The sequence below is a fragment of the Euleptes europaea genome, chromosome 7 (genome assembly GCF_029931775.1).
Source record: "Euleptes europaea isolate rEulEur1 chromosome 7, rEulEur1.hap1, whole genome shotgun sequence".
NCBI lineage: Eukaryota > Metazoa > Chordata > Lepidosauria > Squamata > Sphaerodactylidae > Euleptes > Euleptes europaea.
In genome coordinates this window covers 97,853,206-97,866,540 of record NC_079318.1, presented here as the reverse complement: position 1 = coordinate 97,866,540, position 13,335 = coordinate 97,853,206, and the positions used below count along the sequence as shown (strand labels likewise).

General features: G+C 48.8%; 1 protein-coding gene across 1 annotated transcript; it reads left to right on the top strand.

Annotated features, from left to right (window-relative positions):
- Positions 1-263: 263 nt before the first annotated feature.
- On the top strand, positions 264-9,042 carry OAZ3 (ornithine decarboxylase antizyme 3). The gene is given in 6 exon segments (XM_056853538.1): positions 264-388; positions 2,099-2,159; positions 2,161-2,235; positions 3,957-4,132; positions 7,939-8,024; positions 8,834-9,042. Coding segments are annotated over 6 exon segments (627 nt in total). The 5' UTR covers positions 264-368.
- The last annotated feature ends 4,293 nt before the right edge of the window (positions 9,043-13,335 follow it).

The window sequence follows — 13,335 nt, the reverse complement described above, 5'->3', positions numbered from 1 at the left end:
AATATCCCTTTTTAGGTGTGGTGACCAGAACTGTGCACAGTGTTCCAAGTGTGGTCTCACCATAGATTTGTACAAGGGCGCATACTCTCACAATGATGCTTGTGGTGCATCCTTGTTGTCGTGGGAGACCAGGACACATCATAAAGGATCCCCTCAGGTACTTAAGTGAGGAGCGGGCTGGGGTTCAGGCTCACTTTGCCAAGGGGAAGACATCAGCTGAAAAAACGTTGCGGATCCGGGAACACGTGCACACCCTCTCCCTTTCTTGGATCAGGAGGAGGAGGCTACGGAACTGCCTTTGCCCTTTCAATTCCCCCTTCCCCTATTTCGACTATCTCTACAAGTGTCGCCTTAAATATCGGCGGAAAATGACACCTTTTGAGAGGAGGTATTTATTAAAATGTGTATATTTTCTGTTTCCTCAAGGCAGGTAAGGGGGGCGCATGGGGATACTCAGTAGGAAGCAAATGGATGAGTTCTCTTGTGAAGACGTTGTCCCATCTCCCCTGGAGGTTTTTAAACAGAGGCTAGATGGCCATCTGTCAGCAATGCTAATTCTATTAATTTAGGCAGGAAGAGGGAGGGCAGGAAGGTTTGCATCAGTGTTTGGCAATTGTGGCCCTTTCTTGCATGCCCAGGGTAATGCCGATGGTCACTTTGGGGTCAGGGTGCAATTTTCCTCCAGGCCAGATTGGGCAGGGATCCTGGAGGGTTTTTTTTTTTTTTTTTACCATCTTCTGGGCATGGAGAAGGGGTCACTGTGTGTGTGTGTGTGTGGGGGGGTAATTGTGACTTTCCTGCATTGTGCAGGGGGTTGGACTAGATGACCTTGGAGGTCCCTTCCAACTCTGTATTCTATGATTCTGTTATTCCTGGTCAGTCTAGGTTTTTGGAACCATGCAACTCTAGAAAAATCACTGTCGGCTGACGAAGAAAATATTTTGCTTACAAATAAAATATTTACGACAGAAAATACATATGGTTAAAAATAATAACAAACCACCCCAAGGAGTCATTTTACCACATCCAAAATGGAAAACCACCAGTCCTGAGCTTTTCATTTTACATTCACGTTGTTACCCAAATGGCTCTTGTATCACTCCCAATTTACACAGCTAGATAGACTCCAGAAATAGAGAAGAAGGTTTTAAAAATTGCTTTATTCGAGTAAAGGTGAATTCGGGCCTTAAACATCCGAATTCCATTGTAGACACACAGTCCCTGCTCTTTTGTACAGCGTTGATAAAGAGGATCACATGTTTTATACCACTGGTTCCCAACCATGGGTCCGTGGACCCCCAGGGGTCCGCGAGAACTAAATTAAGGTCCGCGAAACAAAGTTATAAACCCACAATAAATTAATATTTTCAATTAAAAGTTCTCTATTATAAAAATATATATTCAAATATTATTCTAAGCTTAATGTTTAACTAACAGTTATGATTAAAGTTTATTTTCACATTCTCTGAATTTTTATTTTGAACCTTGGGGTCCCTGCACCGAACAAAAAAGTCCTAGTGGTCCCTGGTCAAAAAAAGGTTGGGAACCACTGTTTTATACCAAGTCCACCTTCTTTTTGCCCTTTTTTGCTCATCTGTCCTAAGCACGCGCACACACATCCCTATGCCCGTGGGCAGAGTTCACACGTCGTCCAAACGATTTTGGTCTAACAATAAGCAATTATGCTGTTTCATGTGCAGTTTGCCAGTTCCGACTAGCGGCTGATGCATGATGCGCCTTCTCAAGGCAACGTTTCTGGTACTTGCTAAACCAGCCCGTTCTTTTTTTCTTGAAACAAGCCGAGGCTGAGGTTTCTTCAACCCCAAGATGGCCGTACTCTGGCTCTCTTCATCACAACGTTCAGGTCATGAACGTCTCTTTTTCTGCATTCTGGTTTTCACCTCCTCCCGTGCGCGCAACAAACTGGCCGCTCCGCTGCTAAGACGTTTCACGCCTGCCGAGGCAAATTACGTCAAGGGGTCTTTCCTGCTGCTCCCTTCTGTTCAAGCTGCTGCAAGGCGCAAGCTGCTTCCTAAGGCGAAGTTCGGCTCCAAACAGTCACCCCTTTCTCCCCTCTCTTCTTTTCCCCCCGCGAAAGCTCAACCCTTACCCAGCGTGAGCGCTTGAGTATCAGGCCCCGTCGCTGCCCGCAGTGTTCCTGAGTTCGAGGGCCGCTGCCCGGCCGACGGAAGCACCACCGAAAGAGACAGCGCGAGCTTAAAAGAGGTATACAAGGTGAGCCGTTGCTTGGCCTGACAATGAACGGAAGTGGCCCTGGTTTTTCAAACAAAGGTCCCCCTTTGTTTGAAAAATTATAGGGGTGCAACATTATTGCCACTCGATGTATGTTGTGAAGTTAGGTGCAACATATGTGTAAGCACAACCCACATAGGACGGGTGGGTGTAGTGGTTAAGAGCGGTGGTTTGGAACGGCGGACCCTAATCTGGAGAACTGGGTTCGATTCCCACTCCTCCACATGAGCGGTGGACGCTAATCTGGTGAACCGGGTTGATTTCCCCACCCCTACACATGAAGCTAGCTGGGTAGGGTTGCCAACTGCCAGGTAGTAGCAGGAGATCTCCTGCTAATTCAACTGATCTCCAGCCGATAGAGATCAGATCACCTGGAGAAAACTGGCCGCTTTGGCAATTGGACACTATGGCATTGAAGTCCCTCCCCTCCCCAAACCCCACCCTCTTCAGGCTCCGCCCCCAAAACCTCCCGCCAGTTGAGAAGAGGGACCTGGCAACCCTACAGCTGGGTGACCCTGGGCTAGTCACAGCTCTCTCAGCCCCACCTACCTCAGAGGGTGTCTGTTGTGGGGAGGGGAAGGGAAAGTGATTGTAAGCTGGTTTGAGTCTCCCTTAAGTGGTAAAGAAAGTCAGCATATAAAAAACAACAATTCTTCTCCTAAGTGGTAGAGAAAATCAACATATAAAAACCAACTCTTCTACTTGGGTTGCCCACCTTTGGGTGGTAGAAAAGAGTGAGAGTCCAGGAGCACCTTAAAGACTAACAACATTTCTGGCAGGGTATGAGGTTTCATGAGTCACATCTCACTTCTTTGAAGACATGAGCTGTGACTCGCGAAAGCTCATCCTCTGCCAGAAATTTTGTTAGTCTTTAAAGTGCTCCTGGACTCTTGCTCTTTTCTACTGCTACAGACAAAGACGGCTACCCATCGTGATCAACGTCCAGGTGGTGGCTGAAGATCTCCTCGAATTACAACTGGTCTTCAGGAAATAGAGATCAGTTCCCTTGGAGCAAATGGCTGCTTTGGTGGTTGGACTCTATGCCCCACTGTGGTCCCCTTCCCTCACCAAAACCCGCCCTTCTCAGGTTCCACCCCCAAAATCTCCAGGTATTTCACAACCCAGAGCAGACAACCCTATTGAGCCCGACAACCGGTGGGAGGGGTAGGGGTAGGGACATGGTGAAACAAAGTTGGGGGCATGACATCACTTCCAGGTAAAGCAGTAGAATTTTGGTGATTCCACACCAGAAGTGATGACGTTAGATCTAGGAATTGCTGGAAATTTTGTTTTTACCTGGAAGAGATGTAAAGGTGCATGCAATGTCGCTTGTTTTTTTAACCCCCTCCTGCCTCTGAAATGAAATGAAGATTAGGTAGTGGGCTGGTGTTTTTCCCCCTCTGCCACTGACTTTCGGGCAAGTCAGGCTGGGTCTGAACACATGGTGGAGCTGCCCTTATACTGAATCAGACCCTCGGTCCTTCAAGGCCAGTATTGTCTACTCAGACTGGCAACAGCTCTCCAGGGTCTCAGGCAGAGGTCTTTCACATCACCTATTGCCTGGTCCTTTTTAACTGGAGATGCCGGGGATTGAACCTGGGACCTTCTGCATGACCAAGCAGATGCTCTTCCACTGAGCCACAGCCTCTTCCACTCAGCCACAGCGCCCTTCTCTGAAACAGGAATATTGTTCTTTCCAACAGGCTGGGAATCTGACCGTCCTCGCTGGGGATCGCGAGCTTCCCGACAGCCCGGTCCAATTGGACTTCCATTTCAAGCTTGGCACCCAGGACACAGCTCATTGGCACGGCTTACTGCATGGGCATACGCTCTTCCTCGACGCCCCTCACCTGGCCCTGGAACGCTGCAGCCGCGAAAGGTGAGCAGGGACTGCAGCCTGTCTAACGTTCGCTTGTCCCTCTTCCCGGTTTGGGGAGCAGGTTAGGTTGTTAAAATGGCACATGGTGGGTGGGAGGGAGACCACCCCCTGGCCTAGGGTTGCCAGGTGCCCGCTGGTGGCGGGCAAACCCCAGGCAATTTGCCCCTCTGCCCGCCGACCACCTGAGGGTCAGCGGGCAAACGTGCGCTCATTCATACCCCGCACGTCACTTCTGGTTTAGAACCTGAAGTTCTGCCTCACAAGGGGCCTTATACCTCTTCGTTTGAGTGTTAAAGGGCTGCTTTACCACTCAAACCTAGAGGTATAAGCCCCCTTGTGAGGTGGCACCTGGTTCTAAACTGGAAGTGACGCGCGTGCATTGGCGCACGCATGCATGCTTTCATGCTACAGCCTCCCTCATAGCCAGTTGCCAAAATTTTGCTACCCTGTCTATCGTGGCAGGATTTTGTCCAGAAAGAAATAGTTGTACCTTGCACTTATTCGAAGCACCATTCCAGTTAACTAAGGTCATTTATGCATGGTTGCCGTAGCCTCCTTTATTCCGTTTCAGCCAGGATCAAAATTTTCTGTATGCACGTTACCTCATTCCTTGTCAGCTCAACTCTGTTTCAACGCATCCCTCTTGTGGCCCGAATTAAACCGTTCATCCTGGCTCATTCCAGAATCACGGAGCGAGCGTACAACTTTCTCGGGTTGAACTTCGCCCCACCCTTTTCCAAACCCCTCTTCAAGGCAGCACGCAGATAGCCAAACAGGGGAAGCACAGAAGATTGGCTTCTCTCACAGCCAATCATGAAGCAGTGTGTAAAGAGGCAGGGATTCAAGTGCTTCCTGCTACCTCGGAGCTCTTTCTGAGCAAAAGAAAGGCTTTTTTAAAAACGAGGCTTGGATTTCTCTCCCCTCCTTTCAGATTGCTCCATTTTTTATACTTAAAATGCTTTTTTTATGTGGCAGTTGGGATTGGTGGGAAGGAAATCTTCTCTCATGGGGAGCACTGCAAAGTCAGCCAATTACAGAGCAGCATTTAAAGGGGTGGGACTTGATTTGAACTTGGGAGACTGCTTTTCTGTATTCATGCCTCCATTAGCACACAGTTTCGTCCCTGATCATTCCAGCCAATGCATACAATTTCCCCCAACCCAGGTTACTTTGATCCTGGCTGAAACGGGGAATAAAGGAGGCTACAGCGACCACGTGTAAATGACCTAACAGTAGGTTAAGAGGTTTTGCTCGAATGTCAGCATAAAAAGGGCAATACAGAAAAAAACATGCTGTAATGATTCTACACATCTCAGTATGCAAGGACAGACTCTATTTATGTACGGGGTTTTCTGGAACTTCCCTAATAGCACAGCTGAGGGTAGAACGTTAAACCTTGGAAGCACAAAGGCTCTACGTTAAAACACCTCGGTTCAATTCTCGGGTCTCCCACCTCATACGTAAGTTTGGCACTGAGAACTAGAAGTCCAGCGGCACCTTGAAGGCAAATGACATTTATCCGAGCCCGAGCTTTCGGTAGTCAAGCGCTCTCTTCTTCAGCTACTATGGAAATGAAATCATAGTGGAGAACCGAGATAAAGAAAGGGTGGGGAGAAAAGAGGAGAAGGTGGAGGAGAGAGAGAAGCTTGGCATAGAATCATAGAGTTGGAAGGGACTACCAGGGTCATCTAGTCCAACCCCCTGCACAATGCAGGAAATTCACAACTACCTCCCCCAACACCCCCAGTGACCCCTGCTCCAGGCTCAGAAGGTGGCCAAGATGCCCTCCCTCTCATCATCTGCCTAAGTTCATAGAATCAGCATTGCTGACAGATGGCCATCTAAAAACTAAAGGTAAAGGAGTCTCTACCACGTTGCCTACCGCCAAGATTCATTGGACCGCTCAGTGTCAAGATGCCTTTACAACCCTCAAACAGTTGTTTACTTCTGAGTCAGTGCTGCAACATCTTAAAAACCTCCAGGGAAGGAGAGGTTACCACCTCCCCAGGAAGCCTGTTCCACTGAGGAACCGCTCTAACTGTTAGAAAACTCTTCCTAATGTCTAGATGGAAACTCTTTTGATTTAATTTCAACCCGTTGGTTCTGGTCTGACCTTCTGGGGCAACAGAAAACAATTTGGCACCATCTTCTATATGACAGCCTCTCAAGTACTTGAAGATGGAAAAGGGACTGTCAATGGATTTGGTTGTTACACTTAATAGACCGTTAGGCCAGTTATGCAGGGTCGATTCTGATGCTGGCTCAAAGCTCCTTTTTTAAATCTGACCTTTAAAATGCCTATTCACGGTCCCAATGCAAGAGGAGAAAGTCAAGCAAGTTCCACCCTCCCCACTCCTTCGTTTGCATAGCCATTAGCAATCGTCGTTTGCATAACTAACCAGCAGCTGTGATTCTTCAGGCTTCATTGAGTGGATGCTTCAAGGTGAGGATGGAGCAAATAAAAAAAGGTCGCATTAAAGCGGCTCTTAAGAAATGCGAAGCAAGTGTGTGCTGGCTTCACAGTGACTTTTAGAATGAGGTTCAGAGTGAAGAACTCGATAAAATATGTGGGGCACCTTCAGCCTGGAACACGCTGCTAATTACCAAGCATAAACGGCCTTAGAGAGGTTCTAGACTCTCGTGGGGAGCAGGAAAACAAAACTGTAACAAAATAGTCTGACATATAAGAAAAATTAACACTAGTAAAGAGTTACAGTTAAGAACAACCAATTAAATTCCTATTGAGGAATTAGAAATTATAGTAAAGAAATCAAGTCTCTGTTTAGGCCAGGATGAAAGACGCTGTTGAACTTTATGAGTTCTAATTCAGCATTTTCACATTCAGTATTCCCAACCTGCTTAGCTTCTGAGATCTGGCAAGATTGGGTTAGCCTGGGCCGTCCAGGTCAGGGTAGAAACAACCCAGATCTGGTTTGCCATTGCCTGCCACTGTATAGCACCCCTGGTATTCCTTGGTGGTCTCCCATCCAAGTACTAACCAGAGCTGACCCTGCTTAGCTTCTGAGATCTGACAAGACTGAACTACTCTGGGCCATCCAGATCAAGGCAAGAGCAGTTCAGAGGTGGTTTGTCATTCCCTGCCTCTGCGTGGCAACCCTGGACTTCCTTGGTGGCCTCCCATCCAAGCATGAACCAGGACCAACTATGGTTAGCTTCTGAGATCTGACAAGATTGGGATAGTCTGGGCCATCCAGGTCAAGGCAAGAGACATTCAGAGGTGGTTTGTCATTGCCTGCCTCTGCGTTGCAACCCTGGACTTCCTTGGTGATCTCCCATCCAAGCATGAACCAGGGCCGACTATGCTTAGCTTCCGAGATCTGACGAGATCAGCTAGCCTTGGCCATCCAGGTCAGGACAAGTTGATATTACTAGATCCTGTATACTGCAGCTAATATTGTTATGGATGAATAGACTGGTCCTTAAGTGAGAGAAGAAACGGACACAAATCTGACTCAAGAAGTTGCAAAGTTCAGAAACCAGTGGGTCAAAACAAAGTTCAGTGGCACTTTAATTTTGCTGTTAACAGACTAACACGGCTATCTACCTGGGCTGAAATGCAGGCTTTAGAGACTCCTAGCTTGGGGAGTGTGTGTGTGTGTGTGCTTTTCCTAATGACAATTTTCTGGGCATGGAGCAGGGGTCACTGGTGATGTGGTGGGGAGGTAGTTGTGAATTTCCTGCATTGTGCAGGGGGTTGGACTAGATGATCCTGGAGGTCCCTTCCAACGCTCTGTTTCTATTATTCTAATCCTTGTTCTGGCCCCTGCGGCTGTCGCTGTTTGTAGCTTGACTGCGACCCTGGAATACGTGGAAGAAGAGACGGACGTGGACCGGGTGTTCGTCAACTTTCGCAAATGTCGATCTGACCATGGTAAGAGTGCCATGCTTGCCGGGCACCAAACCCTGCCTTTCTTGGTTGCAGCAGATTCTAAATATCAGAGTAGAATGGAAAATTATTAAGAACTTTATTTATTAAGGGACCTATATACAGTGCCATCTTCCCCCACAAAGCATTGAAGCATGAAGCACTTGCAGGGGGCGAGTAAAAATCCTATAACTCAAGAGGTCTTTAAAAGGGAGAAGGAACTCAAGCAGATTGGCCAGGTTTGTTTCCCCACTCCTCCACATGAGCGGTGGACATTAGGAAGAATTTCCTAACATTAGGAAGAATTTCCTAACATTAGGAAGAATTTCCTCAGTGGAACAGACTTCCTCGGGAGGTAGTGCTCCTCCTTGGAGGTTTTTAAGCAGAGGCTAGATGGCCATCTGTCAGCAACACTGGTTCTATGACCTTAGGCAGTTCATGAGAGGGAGGGCATCTTGGCCATCTTCTGGGCATGGAGTAGGGGGTCACTGGGTGTGTGTGTGGGGGAGGTAGTTGTGAGTTTCCTGCATTGTGCAGGGGGTTCAACTAGATGACCCTGGTGATCCCTTCCAACTCTATGATTCTATTACTCTAATCTAGTGAACCGGGTTTGATTTCCCACTCCTCCACATGAAGCCTGCTGGGTGACCTTGGGCCAGTCACCGTTCTCTCCAAACTCTCAGCCCCACCTAGTTCACAAGGTGTCTGTTGTGGGGAGGGGAAAGGAAGGCAATTGGAAGCTGTTTTGAGACTCCTTAAAAGGTAGAGAAAAGTGTAGCATAAAAACTAACTCTTCTTCTCCTCCCACCCTGCAGGCAACCTGCTCCGGGCATTCAGCTTCTTGGGATTCGAACTCGTTCAACCAGACCATCCTGCCCTCCCACCTTGGACGGATGTCGTTTTCATGGTGTACCCCCTGGAGCGGGAATTGGGCCCGAAAGCGGCACAAGAGTCACCTAATTTAGGGGCACCAAATGGAGAGGAGGGGTCTGCACTTGTAGAAAGCATCTCCAACCCAACTTGATGGGGAATGAAGGCAAGGAACGTCTCTGGTTGCTTCTCCACCCCATGGCATTAAAGAACGCGTGAACGTCAAATGGAATGTGGGCGTATTGTTTGGTGGTAGAATAAGAGCGCGGGATTAGGCTTGTTCTAGTTCAAAAGTGGAGACGGGGCTACGGTGAAATCCACGTCTCCAATATGCCTGTCCTAAATCATGGGTGTCTGAACTCTCTGCTGCTGGGGTGGAGTTGGGGGTCAGTGTACTCACAATGGCCAGCGTAGAACTTGGACCGGAGAGACCCGGGTCATTTATGCATGGGAGTTTTCCCTGAGGTTCGTTGCTCGCTGGAACTGCACCTTCCTGTAGGGAATCTCTGCACCAGCAGTCTCCAAGCTCAAATCAAGTCTCTGCCCCTTGAAATGCTGCTTTGTAATTGGCTTACACGTAGTGCTTACTGTGAGAGGAAACCTGCCCCAAACCCAGTTGCCACATAAAAAAACATTTTAAGAACATAAAAAAATGGAGCCATCTGAAAGGAGGGGAGTGGGTGGAGAAATCCAAGCCTCGGTTTTGAAAAGCCTTTCTTCTGCTCAGAAAGAACGAGGAAGCAGGAAGCAACTGAATCCCCGCCTCTTTACACGCTGCTTTGTAAGTCTGTGAGAGAAACCAAACTTGTGTGTCCCGCACTTTGTCTTATGCGCAAGGATTTCATCCGGGCTGCGCTCAGAAGGAAGAATCGGGTTAAACAGAGGAATGGGAAGGTCTGGGATCTGTGAGGGCTGGCAGTGAGGTCATCTCTAATGGATGGAAAACTCATGCAGAACTCCAAGGAACAACCGAGAGAGACCGGGGGCAAACGTGAGTGAAGGTACCCATGCATAAACGGACCTTGGTTCAAAACCCTGCCCTGTTTACTGGCAAACCACCACCCCTTACATGAAGACAAGCAAAAGTCAGTGTTGTCTGCTCACACTAGCAGCAGCTCTCCAAGGTCTCAGGCAGGGGTCTTTCACATCACCTACTGCCAGGTTCTTTTAACTGGAGATGCCAGGGATAATTAACCTGGGACCTTCTTCATTCAAAGCAGAGGCTCCACCACTGAACCATGGGCCCTTCTCAGATATGAACACACATGAATCTGCCTTATACTGAATCAGACCCTTAGTCCATCAAGGCCTATATTGTCTACTCAGACTGGCAGCATCTCTCCAGGGCCTCAAGCAGAGGTCTTATTGCATCACCTACTGTCTGGTCCTTTAACTGGAGATGCCGGGAATTAAACCTGTGACCTTCTGCTTCCCCCCCCCCAAAAAAAAACTTTTCCATGGAGCCATGGTCTTTCCCCTCGGAGCCTCGCTTTGCCCTGCAGGGCTGTTGTGAGAAGAGAGCATTGAAACCTTAAATGTTCCATGGGCAGGATCTGGTTGAATAGTGATTAGTAGGGTTTTTCTCCTCCAAAATAATTCATCACTAGCAGCTCAGCGCAGGCTGGAGGTAAAGAAACACGCAGGGGTTGATTCAAGTTCCATTATCACTTTTGAGACCAACAAGATTTTGGGAGGATAAGCTTTCAAAAGCCAAAGCTCCCTTCAACAGATATCACACTCTGGACTTTTATGCACGGGGTGTTCCCGTGGCGATCGACCCCACCCCGCAACTATGTCGGAACTTGGTTTCATTCTGCACGCGCTTGCCGACCTTTAGAAGTCACTTCGCTCTCTCTCCGCTTTTTCTGGATACTGTTCCTGGTGGCATCCAGAACAAGTGGGGAAAGAGCACAGTGACTTCTAAAGTTCAGAAGCCCCAAAGTAGCGGGGTGGGGGGGAATCGCCAAGGAAACAACCCGTGCATAAAAGGCCCTACACTCTCAAAAGCTTGTATCACAAAAATCTTGTTGGTTTCTAAGGTGCTGATGAACTTGAGTCTAGCTGTTCTACTGCAGGCCAAGATGGCCACCGACTGAAACTCATCCTGGAAAAGGCTTGGGTTTATTTCCCCCCCCCCCCAAATTCCTCGTTTCCTTCTTTCTGCTGGAAAGCGATACTCCACTGAATGGGGAATCCTGATCAGGAGAACCGGGTTTGATTCCCCCACTCCTCCACCTGAGCGGCGGAGGCTAATCTGGTGAACTGGATTTGTTTCCCCACTCCTCCGCACGAAGCCAGCTGGGTGACCTTGGGCTAGTCACAGTCTCTCAGCCCCACCAACCTCACAGGGTGTCTGTTGTGGGGAGGGGGAAGGGAGTTGTAAGCCGGGTTCATTCTCCTTAAAAAGGTATAGAACGTCGGCATATAAAAAACAACTTGGCATATAAAACCCAGTGCGGTGCAGTGGCTGAGAGCAGTGGATTCTAATTTGGGGAACTGGGTTTGATTCCCCACTCCTCCACATGAAGAAGAGTTGGTTTTTATATGCTGACTTCCTCTACCACTTAAGGCAGAATCAAACCGGCTTACAATCACCTTCCCTTCCCCTCTCCACAAGACACCGTGAGGTAGGTGGGGCTGAGAGAGTGTGACTAGCCCCAAGGTCACCCAGCTGGCTTCATGTGGAGGAGCGGGGAAACAAATCCAGTTCACCAGATTAGCCATTGCCGCTCTTAACCAATACACCACGCTGGCGCTCTACACCACAGGTGAGCATCTGTGGCTCAAGACAGGTTGGCAACTGTATCCCCATGCCATCCCCTTCCTTTCAAGCACAGGACAAAGAAGCCAAAAGCGATCCCTACCAAAGAGAGGCCCTGTAGCAGCCAGCTGCTGGCAACGCTTTCGAAATTCCCCACTCCTCTGCCCCTTACTCAGCCATTTCATTCAGCCCTCCCACCTCAATCGATTTGACGCCAGAAGCAGGATTCCAAATAAACCTTTATTGAAGAAAAAAAGTTACATGTAACATATGCTGCTTATACAATCAAAATGGGGGGTGGGAGCAGACGATTCTACTTCCTTCCCCAAACAGGACCCCACCCCCAATAAAACCGGGATGTGGCGTTGGAGCTGCCCAGCTTAACTTCCAGCAAAAGACCCTTCTCTTGGGCAGGGTGTGCGTGTCTTAATACGCTTATTTTGATACTGGATCATCTTCATACTGTCCCCGAGGGCGGGGCTTAAGCCCAGAAATAAGGATAGCCATAAATAAACCCCCCCACTCTTGTGAAGGGGTTTAAGAGCTCTAAGTGAGGCTGGACAGCTGATGTGCATATGCAGCGGACGCACAGGACTGTGTGTGGCTGGACTGTACCCCTTGAGACATCGGGTGGAAGACCGCTAGTGTGAACATTTCCCCAACACTGTGCAGGACACTTCAATGCTTAGCTCCTCAGAGAAAACTGCTACCCTAGACACTTCCCCTTCCAGACAGGCTAGATTTCCGTGTGCGAGGAGGAGGGAGGGGTCACATCTGAGGGGGAAGCAGGCAAGTATGCTACATCCCCACCTGTGGTGGTACAGCCCAGCACAAAATACCATGTGAAGCTGCCGCACGTGTGCCTCGGCTCTTAGAAATTAATGTTGTCCCGGTTTTTGCAGGCCGTTCTCAAATTGCCCCCTCTGTGGGACATGGCAAACGGACCTGAGCGCAGCCCATTTTTCCTGCCAAAAACCAGGTCAGGCTGTTGAGATGCACCTCTTGTTTTCTCAAGAACAAAAGAAAGAAAAGGACATTTGGAAAAGATTCCCAGTCTCCACACTGGAAGAAAGAGACTTGGCCCTTAAAGTGAGGTGCAGATACTCAAAGGCCCAGGAAGGAGAGGGGGCTTCATCCTGACCCCACCCCTCATAACTCAAAGCTTAAAAGGCCATGCATGTTGCAGCTCTGTTTCAGACGTCCTCCAACCAGGGGGAGCCATGGTGTAGGTCACAAGAAGAGTTTGCCCAACGAAAGTTTGTTTACAAGTGTTGGAAAACGGGGTCTGCTGGAAGCATCTTCTGCCTCTTCTCCAGCCGTCTCCCCCTCAACTCCCGTGGCAATTTTCCAATAATTGTCAAGATGCTGCATTGTGCTGCATTGCTCCTTCGGTGGCGCAACAGGAACAGCCGATCCTGCCCAGGGGGAAAAGAAGAAGAGGAGTTGGTTTCTATATGCTGACTTTCTCTAACACTTAAAGAAGAATCAAACCGGCTTACAATCGCCTTCCCTTCCCCTCCCCACAACAGACACCCTGTGATGCAGGTGGGGCTGAGAGAGCTGTGACTAGCCCAAGGTCACCCAGCTGGCTTCATGTGTAGGAGTAGGGAAACAAATCCAGTTCACCAGATTAGCCTCCACCGCTCATGTGGAGGAGTGGGGAATCAAACCCGGTTCTCCAGATTA